The following is a 15,601-nucleotide window of genomic DNA, read 5'->3' as shown; positions in this document are numbered from 1 at the left end:
AGAAAGAGGTAATTCTGGTGCAAGGAGGGGGGGTCGGGAGTGGGGTTGTTGGGATGGGGTTTTGGGTTTTTTGGGGGGATCAGTGGTATTTTGCATCTTTTCAGTATTAAACTACATATACTTGAGCTATACAGCCATTTTCATGGTCTTATAAACAAATTTTGTAATCAATTTTGAGTTTACAACAAACAGGTACCCTGTCATCTATCCTCACAAAAATATCAACATGTGTCTGTCTTTACAAAAGGACCTACCAACATTTTAGTATGTTTCTTCCCCCTTTTTCCTCTTTAAAGTAAAGTAATCTCTTTCAGTTTTAATTCAAACCCTTTTTTAATGAAAATTTGCCATATTTTTGGGTGAAAGGAATATTAAGGACCTTTATCTTAATTCCTGTGACTGTTTCAAGATATTTGCTTTAATCAATTCATATTTGGATCAACATAGGGTGAAGTTTTAATTCTGATAGATCATGTAATTTGTATACTAGGGGTACGGTAGTTTAATTCTCTCTTTGTGGACAAACGTGTACCTATAGCTGTGCATTGTCAGCATCCTGCATGCTTGTATGCAATCTAACTCCTCAGGGGAATAATTGAACTCTTATGTGAGGGCGTTGTGGTCAAGTGGTTTTAATGGGCAGTGGATCTAAGGATTACAGGTTCGAGCCCTGGCCAGATCATTGCGTTGTGTCCTTGGGCAAGGCACTTTATCTCCATTGCCTCTCTTCACCCAGGTGTATAAATGGGGACTTACAAAGTAACTTGTAAATATAGTTGTGTGCGCCGGTTTGTGGCTGCACCCTATGGGAAGTCCCCCGGGGGACACGTGGTTGTGGTGCATTGTGGTGCCCCAGGAGAGATTGATTGAATTGTGCACACTTTGATGTGTAGGTGTGTCAAGTTACCAATGACCAGGGTTGTAAAGTCGTGTGAAAGGGCCTTGGCCCTGAACAAGACTGTAAACCTAAATAATAAATAAATAAATATGTCATTCATTACGTTTGTCATAAAATACTGTTAATATTAAACTCTTGTGTATGTCGACAGCTGGCATATCTGTAGCATTTGTGTGGCACCTTTTGGCAAGTAAGATTATAGCTTGTCACATGATCGGGTCAGCAATTTTACCAAACCTATAGCTAGTGTTACTCAAACTTGAGATTACAGTCGGTAACACCTACGCACCTTCCACGCTAACGAGCAACGAGGAAGTCATTAATGAATTTGATATCGTAGTCCTCCACATTTCCTAGCTATGATCATTTCTCCAAATATCCGTTTACCTAGCTGTAAACAAGGACTCGGGAATTGTGAAAATGTACTTACCTATTAACTTTACCTATCTCATCGTTAAACATTGTTATATATGTCGAGGGGATTTCCCGAAATTTTTATGGGATTGGGGTATCAATTGGCATGGGAAATTATCTCAAACCTCCACTCTAAAATCTGCTTCGTCGACAAGTAAGGCGAACTGGATTTATCTTAACTAAACTATTTGTTGCGATTTGTTTTAAGCAAATATTGACTTTTATTCTGGTGCTATCGGAAGATTGTGCGGAAGACCCTGTCAGATTGAGCAATCCTATTGGCTCAGTTGTTGTTTATCACATATATATATTTATAGCTGCTCTACAAACATTTCCAAGCTGTTAAAATTGTTGACGTGATGCCGCTTGAAAAAAGGCAAGTTTTGTTAAATTGCACAGGTGTGTGCAGCTTTAACCAACCACCTGCCATGTATAAATATGTCATGCGGTGGCTTCCAAAAAAGTGACGAAAAATTCTTCACATAATTTCAAATCAATTTCTTGTTGACATGATGCCTTTTTGTTTTTGATGTACATATTAAGTTACATCATGAAGTTTTTGCTGTACATTAATGTATGATTGTTGAAAGGGAAATCCCCATTGCTTAATGACTCACCTGACTGAGATTTCAACATTTTCAAACTTTGTAACATGTATCCATGGAAACAGAAAGTAAGTAAGCGCCCAAAACAAACATGATGTATTCATTTAAGCCAAATCTATATATCTGTCGTCATGACAAAATGACTTGGAGGTTACCATTACTTTAGTCCTGAGTAACTTGTGGAATGGGGGTGAATAATTCATTGGTAAAATTAATTAAGAAAGAGTTGTTTTCTAGAGATTGTCTGACCATCTGGAGGTTTTTCTCTCAACATGAGGTGTCTGCAAATTGATTTTTAAAACTAATTTCACTGTTCTGAAAGTTTATCCTCCGCTGACCATTACTAGACTGTCTAGCATATATCTGAGACTATACAAATGACCATTTATGGATGAGTATTAAATCACAAAACTAATTTGATATGTTGTATACCGTTAAAGACAGAAACACTGCTATATATGGTTGTTGAAGATTTACGTCGCTCGTCGCTTACCTGTCTCCTCACAACCTATGCACCTCATTCTACCGTGTCTAGTATGCCCTGGTAATCTTTTAACACTGTGCACCCTCAACGACCAGCTCCTCAGGTCATTGCCCTTCCTTCTCATTCTACCATCCAAAGTTTCTACACATGCGTTTTCGTAGTGGATAGTTTAACCTTGGCTGACCATGTTTGACACAATAGAAATGACCGTGAATGGATGAGTATTAAATCACAAAAACTTACTATGTTGTTTACCTTGAAAGAAACACTATTAAAAGTCTCATGTTGTTAATTGTATTTCTACTTTCCATTTCTTGATGAGTGACCCTTTAACGGACAAGCTTTGGGCACAAAATTGATTCTGATATTTTTATAGCTTTTAAGAAACACTGCCCTCAGTCCAGGTTATAACTATTAAGAAATGCTGCCCTCATGCAGTCCCGGTTGTATTCTATGCCACTTTTAAGTTTTGATCAATGACTTTTTAATTTATGACTTTAGGTACAAATTTAATTTTGATTATTATCGCTGGCTGTTAATAAAACAATACTTATCCATCCAGGTTGTATTCTGTACCACTTTTATTATTTAATGATTGACCAGTTGTTAAACATCTGAGGCTCACGGATTAGCGTGGCTGAACTACGTAGTCTACCTAAGACACGGACCATAAGATCAGTGCCTCCGATGCAAACAGAAAGACAATAGAAAAGCCAAAATGATCTATCATTCTGTGACCTCAAATAAAACGTTTTACAATAATTACAACTGTCGTTTATTTATAAATTTAACTTGTTTTTGTTTAAAACTGATTAAGTAGATTAATCTTAACAATTAGGCCTGAGTTCTGCACTGACGAGCCGACATTATCAATTTCATCTGATAAGAGCTGTCCAGGCATTTAGCATATATATTGTAAAATTGATAAATTTCCTGATAACCAGAGTAGCTAGATGGAAATAAAACAAGCACCTTTAAAATTGTTTGATTTTCCATATCAAGCTCTGTATTCTAACAAGGACTGGACTATTGGATTAATTCTCACTGCCATTTGATGCACCGAGCCTTGACATTTACCTTATTCTTACATTTTGTTTTATCTCACCCAAACGAGGGGTCGATGAGCTAGTAATTATGGACTTTTTTTTAATTTTTCAATGCTCAACCGTTTTGTTTTATTTTAACCAGACCAAAGAATTATCTGGTAATGTGGGAATTTTGTTAAAACTTTTCATTTCACATCTTCAAATTGAAAAGAAATTTGTCTCGTCAATCAAGGCTAATAACCTCTATGTTACTAGTTATTAAACTAGAATTAATAGAAGAAATTCAGTTTCGAGCAATAAACTCAATGCACAGCCCTTTCGCGAATGTCAGTTTCGATTGTTCCAAGCATTTAATGCCACATTACGTTTATGTACGTGCCAATGACTTTCACTTCAGCAAAAAAAGCATCTTAATTAATACACAAACTATTAATAAATGCCTAAGTCCCGTAGAGCTGTCAATCACATATCCAGCCATGGTATGCAAAATTTAAACGGAAGCGAATGAACAAAACAGTGAAGCTTGTAAATATAGTAACCAACCAGTAAGTTTTGATTTTTTTTTTTTTTAAATTGGAAAGTTAATGTAAGTGATTAAATACTAAAAAGCTATATTTGGACACTCTTTGCACAGCATATATCAGCACCATTAGATTTTTTTTAAATTCATTGTAGTCTGTGTTAAGTTTATGATCAGTAACTGCAGAATTACTGATAATGATGACCGAGTTTCTTGCATCACCGATATGTGACGTCAGCCAAGTACACAGTTTGACTGTTGACTTCCGTCGTTCGACGTCATCTTCATCTCCCCTGACGATCGGGGATTACGTAGCAGAACTGCTCCCGCTGCATGGGAAGTTGATCACACAGATTCATGTTGATCGTACAGTACATATGTTTGAAACACACACAGTATGGGCTGCTACAGGGTTGCGTTATAGTATTATGAAAAAATACATTCATTTTCTGTTGATACAAGATCCCCTTTAAATAGGTATCTCTAAAAAAATTATGCAAATTAAGCTGAAACATTTACACTACCCTACCATGATAACTCTTCTCTGATTTTAAGTTTTCATTCCGATCTTTGATAAGAGAGCTGATGATTTGGATTTTGACGGCGTAATAACGTGTGAAGAATAGGTTTATCTGAAACTTGATCACGGCAGTATACATACGGTATCAGAAATACAAAAAAAGGTTCGACAAGGTCAACTTTAGTTTCAATCAAAAGTACAGTTTAATTTACATTCAATTATTAACACATTTCAAAATTATAAGTAGTTTAGCAGGCCTAGAATTTCAAACTTTAGTCACTTGCTACAAAATCCCAGCACATAAAAAAAAAAAAGATTACAAGAAATAAAATTTCTGGCTAAAATCCAAATCCCACTTGCGTTTTCCTTGAATTAATGCAAAAGCAACAATAATTTTGCACTGACAGAAAGTAACCTTTTTTTTCTTCCTTTATTCTATTTGCAAATGGCAAAGAACAGCCGGAATTTCAAGGCCCCCTGCAGTTTGAATATAATCTTGATCATTTAATAGAATATCTGTTTAAAGAATTGAAAGTGCTAAAATTTCTGTACCTTGCATAGTTCGGTAGGTTATTATAACTTTAATATATATATAATATTTATATTAATAGCTTTGTTAGAAAAGTTTCATTTCCAGATATATGTTAATTGCGATGAAATATAATCTTCCAAAATGCATTTTATTTAGTTTTTTATATATTTATGACACGTAATTAATACCAACAGAAGTCTCTGGATGACAGACTGTTGAAGAAAGTGGTGAAAGATTTCAATGGGCTCAGTATTTATAGTGATAGTCTGTCTGGAATATTTCCATGGCAACCATAGTGAGAACAAAACAATGTCAAGGGATATGAGTTGGATGTTCTGGTATATATATCTGTAGTGTGACATGATATACAGAAAAACAACAACAGATTTGATGTACAGTAAAATGTTCTCATGTTTCTCGGTAAAAGATATCTGTAGCTTGTTCCTGACGTCCATCATCCTGTCATCAAAGTCAATATCCTGTCTTGGTTTCCAGGTGGGACGCTAGTTAATCAATACCTCAAAGCCTGAGGTGAATGTTTATCAGCATTTGGGAATGATGTCAGCAAGGTAAACGATTACTCCGTGATCAGTAATGGGTATCGTGCACCTTGAATTCGTACGTCTGTATCAACGGAAAAGTCGTTTCCAAGAAAGTCGAACGGTCCGAAATGACGCAAACGTTGCATTATAAGATGATACTTACATTGGCTGCTGACTAAGTGTTTGAAAAATAGAAAACTAGAGAAAATAAAATCCACATATTGTAAGATATATTGACAGTTGATCCATCTGGCTTTCACAATTGTAATTCGCAACTTTTCATTATGACGTAAAATGAGTAAGGCAATCGTCAGTAAAGTTTGGCGACAATTTATGAAGTAATTGCTGCGCATTTTGCATCACTCATTTCAACCGAGGAGTTTTTGTGGGGAAGAATTTTATAGTTGCAGAATGTCTATAATTGTGCCCAATTGTCCCCTCTGCAAAGGTATCTTAAGTTACATTGTATTACATCCTCATGCAAATTGTGCAACCTATATATTATATTATATATTATATTATATTATATATTATAATTATAATCCTCCCCAGATGTCCTCGTCTTGTTTTACTTCCAAGGTTAGTCGTTAATGAGCCGCACTCGTTTAAATGTCTCTATATCGGTTGAGTTTAGATTTCTCTGTATCCTGCACCAGGGAATAGGCTCTTGTGATAATTGAGTGTGTGTGTGATAAATGCTGCATTAATTATGATTGTTATTATATGTCAAGTCACAGTTAGTGAAAACTTGTGTTGTTCCACATTCTTGTTAACTAAAACTGTACAATCACCAACAGTTTCTCCATAGATGAAAGTGCATTTAAGTGCATAAAATAACAGTTATATTGAACGATTGTTATTTTCTGTAGACAAACAGTAGACACTTAAAGAATCTGTTGGCTGTGAAAGTGACCAAAAAGGTTAAGGTTTAAACCAGGGAGTGTAAAGGTTTTGGGCAAAAAAGGAAAATGAAAAGCTTTTTAAATCATTTTCAATTCGTTTTCAAGTTTCAAATTCAGCCGTGTTTATGCTTAAAATTTGGGGTTACTTTTGTGCATGTTTAAAGTGTGTGAAAAGCCATGTAAGTGACCTACCAGTTGAGGGAATAGGAAATTGCATTGGTATCTGCAGAAATGGGAATAGCAGGCCTTGGAACATATTGGGCGCTCATTATTCCGTCCCGAATTTCATTGTAGTCTGCACACAAGCCCTTTCCATCATATTCTACTGCAAGAGTACAGTATAATACATGTATGCACACTAAACACCTAGCCACATTTTCAGTAATTTCTGAATGGATTTTGCAGCCGAACTGAATGTTGTTTTAACAGGACGTACGTCATGCGTAGGCATAATTGCCAGTTATCACACGAGACCGACATTTTGCAAACCATTGGATAGGTTTCTAAATGAAGGTAGATAATGACTGCTTACACCAACTTGGGGGTAAACTTTGGAGTTTAAGATATTGCTTTAATATCATGATCAGTTCAATCTGTATGATTTGTTTACCACTTAACAGAATATGTTTTGCAGAAATGACCCTTCAAAACTTCAGCAGCTCATCAATCAAAGTGGCTTGACCACAGTTGTAGTCTAGACGTATCGATCGTTATGTCACTCTATAGAAGCAACAACCCAAAAAAATCCAACGTTTTATCGCCTCAAATATGCTTCACGACAAATGGATTGGTATATGTCTGCCATAGTTGTTCTATTGTTTTTAATTTAATATGTTAAGTTTAAGGAAAATGTTTACATTAACTGAGTTATTAGAAATAATAAACATCGACTTATGATCATTATGTATACGTACGTTGAGGATGTGATGTCATCACCAAGTAAGCCTTAAAGGTGCATTCATTATGTATATTTCATGGTTAATATTTAAAAAACTTGATACAAATCAAATCAAATCCAATCAAAAGGAGTTTAACCCCTGGTTGACCTCGCGAGAGGTCCTGGGGGATAATAAGTTTGTCTATTCTATAAAAAACTTCATACAAACATTACTGGAAGCCCTTTATACCTCTCTGTGTGGTTGTCCGAGGTATGAACTATTTCCTTTCACTTACCTGTAGCGGCGTCGCCAATGGGTGGCCTGGGGGGCATGTGCCCTCCCAAAAAAAATCGTGCCCCCAGATGCCCCCCCAGGTGCCCCCAGAGATGCGATTTGTTGTGTGAAAAAAAAATTATTCAAGCAACTTTTTTACAAAGGATGAAATGTTTAATGTTCATCAGTAAAACTTCTTTCCACCAACCATCACAATAACCAGTTGTTTCCTCACTAACAAGGTCACAGAAGCCCCGGCGTGAACCACAAGTGCTGAAACTTTACTACTACCCTGCATGAATTTAAATTTCATATTTTCAACACTCTTATTTAAAACATTATCAAAGCAAAAGGGTGAATTTCCATTTTTTGTATATAATTTTTTAAATTAAAAACATAAATATCGGACATACTAAGCCCAAAATTCCTTGAACATAAATTTACTTCAAGTTGCAAAATATAGCACCAGGTTGAATCTAATGACCCTTAATGAATCAACAATTTCTCAAAGGGGAGAGGGACACATTCACAAATAAACATTGTGCCCCCCTAATTAAGTGCTGTGCCCTCCCTGTGCCCCCAGATTGAATTGTCTGGTGACGTCACTGCTTACCTGCCTTCTCACAATTTAGGCACACTTTAGAGTGACCTGATGACCTTTTATGTGTTTCATTAATAGATTATAATACATCGAGACAACTCAAAGTGTAAATGGATCATATACTGTAGGATGGAATTACTGTCATAATACTTTTAATAGTGTAAGCTCAAATCATCCTTCAGTAATACTCTCTTCAACTTCACCAACCTTTTTTTCCCTGTTTTTATTTATACATTCTTTTACTTTTGCTGTTTTTCTACCCACATGTGTTTCATTACAAGGCTTCACATGTGCTGCATATAACTAATATATTTGTGCCTATCTGGGGAGCTCCGTTACTATGGTTGCAGTCTACAATTGCTGGTAGAAAATCCGAATGAAAAACATATTTGCAGCCAAAGTGAAGGGTATTTCGTCTGCATTTTGGTGAATTAGGCAATCATCTGAAATTGAACGATTCCTATTTTTGTCATATTTGCCTATATTCGTGCCAGGATCAATTGTACTCATCTCTTCAGGAATATTTTGGTGATATTACGGGAGAAATTAAACAGTATTTTATACTACAGATGACCGAGACATAAATTGGATATATTGTTCATGGTTGCACTTTTGTGATTCAATTGGTAAGTTTTATTTAAGTATCCTACAGTTACTCTTAATGGTGCATGTTTACAATATTTATGTCAGATTTCTGATACAACTCATATAGTACATGAGCACAAAATGATACCATACATACAATACATGAACATGAGCTGATACCACACAAACAATACATGAACACAAGGTGATACCACACATACAATACATGAACACAAGATGATACCACACATACATACATGAACAAGAGATGATACCACACATACAATACATGAACATGATGATACCACACATACAATACATGAACACAAGATGATACCACACATACCATACATGAACACAAGATGATACCACACATACAATACATGAACACAAGATGATACCACACACTTAGTTGAACATATACATTGTAAAAACAGTGATATTTTTTCAATGTTAGAATTAAAGACCTTTGCCAGAGGGGGACAACATATTTTCGTTGCAAAATGGGACAATCCTTGTTAATCAGGATCTTGGTAAATGTGTTTGCCTGCATGATCAAGAGTACATCCTTAAAGACTGATAATTCTTCAATAAATGTTCTACGATTAATATTAACGAACAATCTAATGTTAAAAAAATGTAATGATCGGGCTACAAACCATCCTTAATTTATAAATGCTATGGAACTGGACCTTGAAAGCGTTTTGAAAATTTACTTTTAAAAGAAGCAAAGAATTTCTTCCATATTCCAAATGACTTGATACAACACTTACATAGAAGTATATCAAAGATTAACAGAAATTTATACATAAACTTTTACGAAAACAGAATCCAGCCGAGATCTTTTACGAAACTGTACCTTAATATGCCAATAAAAGTACTAATATTCAACTGGTTGGTATTTTCTCTGTGGGGGGTTGTGAATAATGTTTGTTAAAGGTGTTAAATAAATCTCATAATATGGGTTTGATTGCATCGTCATTATCTCACTCGAAAAACAACAAGGTTGATAAGTCTACCAATCCTCGACTCTGTCACGCAGAAATTTAGAAAGGAAAACGTGCAGAATTTGAATTGCGAGGAAGCAACAGGAAGCCGTGCGGCTGCTTGGAGCTCCTACCACGAAAGTGTATATGTTACAAGTCAAGTTTGTCCCAGCTACAGTAGAACATAGAGAGATATATATCAGCATTATGTAGGAAGTTACAGTGTGAACCTATAGTAGTTCGGTAAGGAAATACTCACGGATCTGTTCTGAGAGGAAATGATTGTCCAGTTTGAAGATCTTTTTCGTCAAATAAGGTGATGTGTTGTGGAAGCCCGTTAGGGTATTTCTTTTGATTCTACAGTGATATCGAAAGTGATGAGTAGTTGCAATTTTCCTTTCAACCAACCACAGGTTAGTTTAATACTGTAAACATTTACTGTAGAGTTGGATGATTTGCTGTTAATGTTTTGTGTGGGTGGGATTTCATTGTGAACTGTTTTGTTGCTCCATTGGGAATTCAGTACAGTCTTTGCTTTGTTTATAAAGGGCTTTTAGTTAGCGACCGAATGTTTGGAAGTCCACTTGCTCACTTAATTACTGCTCGTACAAAGCATCGGAAGTTTTTGTCATTTCGCTTCGTCAGTGTCGTGGGAGATCCTCTTACGTTGAGCTTTGACGTGCTCCGGATAATTTGTTCCAGGACGTAAACTTGACTTTTGGCCTTAATCGAGTCGGATATAACGGCATGCTCTCTTCTTTTGAAAGATTACTAAGAAAATTCTTACAATTTATCGAAATAAATCAAGAACACAATGGAGCCATGCAGGAATGGAGAATGGAACAATTAACACAAGTGTTATGATTAAATTTTAATTTCTCTGGAAGGAAAAAGGAAAATATTTGTACGTTTGTTCGTTCATAACTGAGGACATTGTATTTTTTGTGTTGACGATATCATGCGATTGGATCTGCACTTGTTGTAGTAGCTCAGTGGTGACACTGGTTCCTGTTACCGTTTACCTTGTATAGTACTCGAGGTTATGTTAATGTCATTACGGCAGACTTTGTGGGTGAAGTTTGACTCAAGATTGCAATTATTGTAAATATAGGACAGAGTAACACAGTAGTATAGACCTGTATAATAGGACAGCTATTACTGTGACTAATTTGGACATCCGTGAGGACTTTAAAAATTGTCGATTTATTAGTTTGTGCCATTTCCACTCCCTCTCTGTTTTTAGTCTCTATAGGTCCCCTTTTTCGTGGGTCGTATTTGGTAGTGATTGTATTGATCGTATTGATCATAAATTGATTATATTTGGTGGTCTATGCATGATCTGGCTGCCCCTTGTATCAAACATGTTATCAAGCTGATAATTTTAAGTACCAATAAATAAGTCAAATGTTTGCACACATCTTGAACTTTGATTGTGTAGTACAAGAACATTCCCTATCTCTATAGGACTAGTTACCGAGAACTGAAAAAAGTGAACTGTAAATTCATACATGAGCTGTATGTTCCTAATAATCTATCTTAGCCTGTACTGAAGCCACCCTGCTGCCTGCATTAAGCAGACTATATACAGTTTTTTCTCTCTGGGATTTTTAACGATTGGTACGTCTGTAATTGCAACATGACTTTGGAAAGAATTCGTCAAAATCTGTCGAATACTTTGGGACGACCGAGGAGGATGTCTGACGTGGAGGACTTGGGGAATACAACATGGTGAGATTCACTGATATTAAAGGAATGTTGACTTATGTGCGTCATAGTTTAACAACATTGCTGGAGTAAGGCAGGGCGTAACCTGTGAAACAATAAACATTTTCTTAAGTTACAGGAATGTTATGATAGGAGTTATGGGCGTTTGCACAGGCAAGAAAAATATAGTTATACATATATATAGTTAAGCAAATGACTGTTCAAGCTTCGTTTCAAATGATCATGTTTGTCATAAAACTGATTTTTTTTTTTTTTACCTCTTTTTTCTCTACCTGTCTTTAATTCCTTGTGAATAATACCAATATGGAAATGAGTTGTTGCGAATCCAATCATTGATATCGAAAATGAATCATCCACTCTTTAACATTCACCAATTGATGGAAATTCTCGGCCGATTTCTCAGTAAATTTTGATCAATTTGTAATCTTATTTGAGTATTTAATACGGGGTCGGTTTGGTATTAGAAGTCACAACATTATAGACCAAAATGATCCCCCCAAAAGTTTATGGAAATAACAACTAGTGGGAGACAGTGAAGGAGGAAATGGGGGAGGGGAAAGTGGATCCAACAATAGGAGGGTACAAAGAGGAGTAAATAAGACAGCTACCTTTGGATATTTGAGTCATGGAACTATTAAAGTTTACACATAGACTTCTACCATTGCCAGAACTGTCTACTGGAATTCTACTGTAGCCAGATAGAATATTTGCAGCCTTTTTTTCTTGAGATGCCTTATATACTGTAGCAAAGTGATACACAGAGGATCCGCTTTTAAAGGGTTCCCTCATCTGTTAGGGTTCATAATTCATAGTCAGTAGCAATTATTGTAACTAGTTCGGTAACATATAGCAAGTGCTGAGAAGGGTAGTTTATTGATGGTTGAATGCGAAGATTGTCATTAAAGCAGCAACTATGCATTCAGTCATTTGTGCCGTGTGTGCGTGACCATTTGCATGACCACTGCAAGACCTAATAGGTAAGAGCCAAACGATTTCAAAGAACTACCAGTTCTACAAACATATATTGTGATTCGATCGTTCTTCCTAATCTTTGCTCCTTGATCCACTTCCTGTATTGTCATGGTTTAATTGTACGTTCTATTGCCATCAATGTCACTTACACTTATCTAGCGTCCATGATGCTTTCATTGTGTTACGTTTTGAACTTTACTCTTTCCGCTTCCAACTATTAAAGTATTGCTGACGAAGGTCCAAGGGGGACCGAAAATTGCAATTATATTTTCTAAAATAGTACTCCTTATTTGTCAATTATGAGTCGTATCTTATTTCTAAGCTTTCGTCTAGTATATTTGCTTTGGAGAACAAATGGATTTTCTTGATAATATATACACATATATGTATAAGACATAATCTATTGTTACATTACTGCAACAAACTTGCCCAAGGAACAATGGAATTATATATACATAATTAGCCTTAATGGTGTGAAACAACTGTAAAGCATGTAGCGCAAGTTTGTGGGACACAAACTTGCTATGTCAGGGGCGTAGCCAGTATGTAGCACTGTAGGCCCGGGCCTACACTCTTTTGGGCCAAGTTATCTTTTTTTTTTAAAACACCCATAATTCAAATCCATAAGCTTGCTGGAGTTTAAGAGTCTAGACAGGAAAAACTATTGAAATGAACATAGCAAGAATATGGCTAAAAATTAGGTGACCTATTCTTCTGTCATCTAGGCTGTCATTTCTATCGCGTGCCGTTTCATTCAACACTCTACCCGCCGAAAAAGACTAGGATCCGATCTTGTCAGTTTTTTCACATCTAGTTAAGAACCCGTTTACGTAGATAATATTTCAGTTGAGATATCAGTCGGATAGCTCTCGCCTTCTCTTATTAGGCTAACTTAAACATTTACTACCTACAGTTGTATCAAAGACAATTACTGGCTATAGTTGTATCAAAGACATTATCTTTGTAATTGTATCTATACAAGTATCAGAAGTTGAAAAGTAAGACTACTCTGTACATGTACCTTGCTAAATAAGTATTGAATTAAGTATTATTTTAACTTGTTTGTGTTTTGGGGTTTAAAAGTGATATTGAATGAGGTGTCTCAAGTTAGCAAGAGGCCAGGGAACCAGAATGAACACTCGGGAAGGGCCGTTTCCAGCCATCTAGGGTGTTTGTAAAACCAAAATTTTCTTGTACGCTCCGCGCCAACCGATGGTGGCTCTCCGCTCAGATAGTCGTGCCTACAACTTTGAAAATCCTGGCTACGCCCGTGTATGTGCCATTAAAAGAGATTACTACTGTATATACTTACAGTATGAGCAGTCTCATTGTAAACAATGAAGCTGTGTGGATATTTTTGTAATAGTAAGCGATATCCATCACATAGCTTCGGTTAGAGTATTACAAACAGCTTATATGCACAACAAATGGAAGTACAGTACTGTGCTGGCTCAAGTGCATGTTAATCCTATACAGATTCTATGATGTATGCCCATGAAAGCTGTAGAACTGGACATGGACATGTACATGGTACATGACATTTGCATTTCTTTTACTGTAGGTCTTTGGCTATGTTAATACAGGTCCCATATGTACAGGACTGGTGCATGGATGTATACCATCATCCAACGTTACAAGGATATATATATTGTACTGTAGTACAGTATCTAGGGAAATATTTGAGTGACCTCACACCTTTATTGTTTTATTGATTACTTTCAATTCCTTCTTTCAAAGTATTCAGTCCAAGGTTTTTTGATCATCTGGCTTAACAAATACCAGCTGCACGAGTAATAAGGAAGAAGTGTACACAAGTTTGGAGAAAGTCATATTTTAGGTTTATTAAAGAAGGATTTGTAATTAAGTTGTGGCTAGAGAGTTGATAGATTCTAGCTCATCAAAATCGATCTGGGAATCTTCTCTTGCCATTCAAGTAAAATTTGCATATGAAAGACAAGGTAATCAGGACCATTAATTTATGTACTGTGGTACATTAAAGCATGGGCGGCAATCATGGGGGGTGGATGGGGGGACATGTCCCCCAATATTTTAGGTGGGGGATATAGTATCTAATATCCCCCCAATATTTGGTGGCATAGTTTTTTTTTGTGGCTATAAATAGAAAATAATGCGTGAGATTATTTATCCAAATCATATTTGGCGGTGGCTAAAACTTCATCCAACACATGCTGCATCAGGTAAATGACACTTTACCGCCCCCCCCCCCCCCGTGAGCATATTTTTTGTATTTTTTTATGATATAGCTAGTAATTTCAAAATAGAAAATGCTTAGATGCAACTTACAGGCCTGGGAAGTGCCATTTCCAGCGATCTGGGAGGCATTTTCGGCCAAAATTTTCTTTTACGCTTCGCGCCAACTCATGGTGGCGCTACGCTTAGATAGTTTACCTACAAGCTTCGCCCCTCCCTTGGCAAATTCCTCGCTACGCGAGAAGTCTAACCGTGTCACAATTTGTTACTAAATATCACATTTCCATACAGGTACCTGTTTGGGAGGAGAAGGGAGGTAGGGGGAGGGGGAGAGAGGGGAGAAAGCTGAGAGATTGTTCTTCACAAAGATCTATTTCATATATATTAGCCAAAACTGGTGGTTTTAATTTAATTAATTACGTCCTCTTTACCACTTAGCCTAGACTGACCAAGATTCCATATTTCATTTTCTGTGACATTAATAGTTGAGCGATTATAAGTAATAAGTTAGCGGACTGTCTCATTTGTGGACAAGATCAAAATAAATCATTTCGGCATTCGTTCATAAATATAGTTAACTATATATAACTATTAAAATTGACCAGAACTTGTGTAATAGTTTGAAACTAATTTGAAATGAAGCCGTAAAAATATGTAACTGTGCAGTGCCATATAATTTTAGAAGTTTGCCGTGTGTATTCTGCAGGTTACCATTCTACTGTTATCAAGTACATGCAGTGCTGTAGCTGCATACATAATTGAACAGCACTGTACCATCACATCGTATCGAGGCATAAATGCTGCACGGCATTTACACCTCATCGTGGCTGGTTGCACGCTTCACAAACTGCGGTCTCATTTCCCCGATATGGTACTCTTTTGATCGTTATACCCAGAATTGGTGTTG

At 36.3% G+C, this 15,601-nt stretch overlaps 1 protein-coding gene across 11 annotated transcripts in view; it reads left to right on the top strand.

Moving 5' to 3' along the window:
* LOC139975840 (pleckstrin homology domain-containing family G member 5-like) overlaps window positions 1-15,601 on the top strand; it is a 157,228-nt gene that overhangs the window by 118,904 nt on the left and 22,723 nt on the right. The window contains exon 1 of one of the 11 annotated variants that reach the window (XM_071984078.1): window positions 10,243-11,514. The exons of the other annotated variants lie outside the window; for them this stretch is intronic. Coding sequence (XP_071840179.1) covers window positions 11,423-11,514 — 92 coding nt within the window. The 5' untranslated portion in view covers window positions 10,243-11,422. Of the gene's footprint in view, window positions 1-10,242; window positions 11,515-15,601 lie in introns of those variants that run through there. 11 annotated transcript variants of the gene reach the window in all.

Source organism: Apostichopus japonicus, chromosome 11 (genome assembly GCF_037975245.1).
Source record: "Apostichopus japonicus isolate 1M-3 chromosome 11, ASM3797524v1, whole genome shotgun sequence".
Lineage (NCBI taxonomy): Eukaryota > Metazoa > Echinodermata > Holothuroidea > Aspidochirotida > Stichopodidae > Apostichopus > Apostichopus japonicus.
Note: the sequence above shows the minus strand (reverse complement) of the source record. Positions and strands in the feature narration are given on the sequence as shown.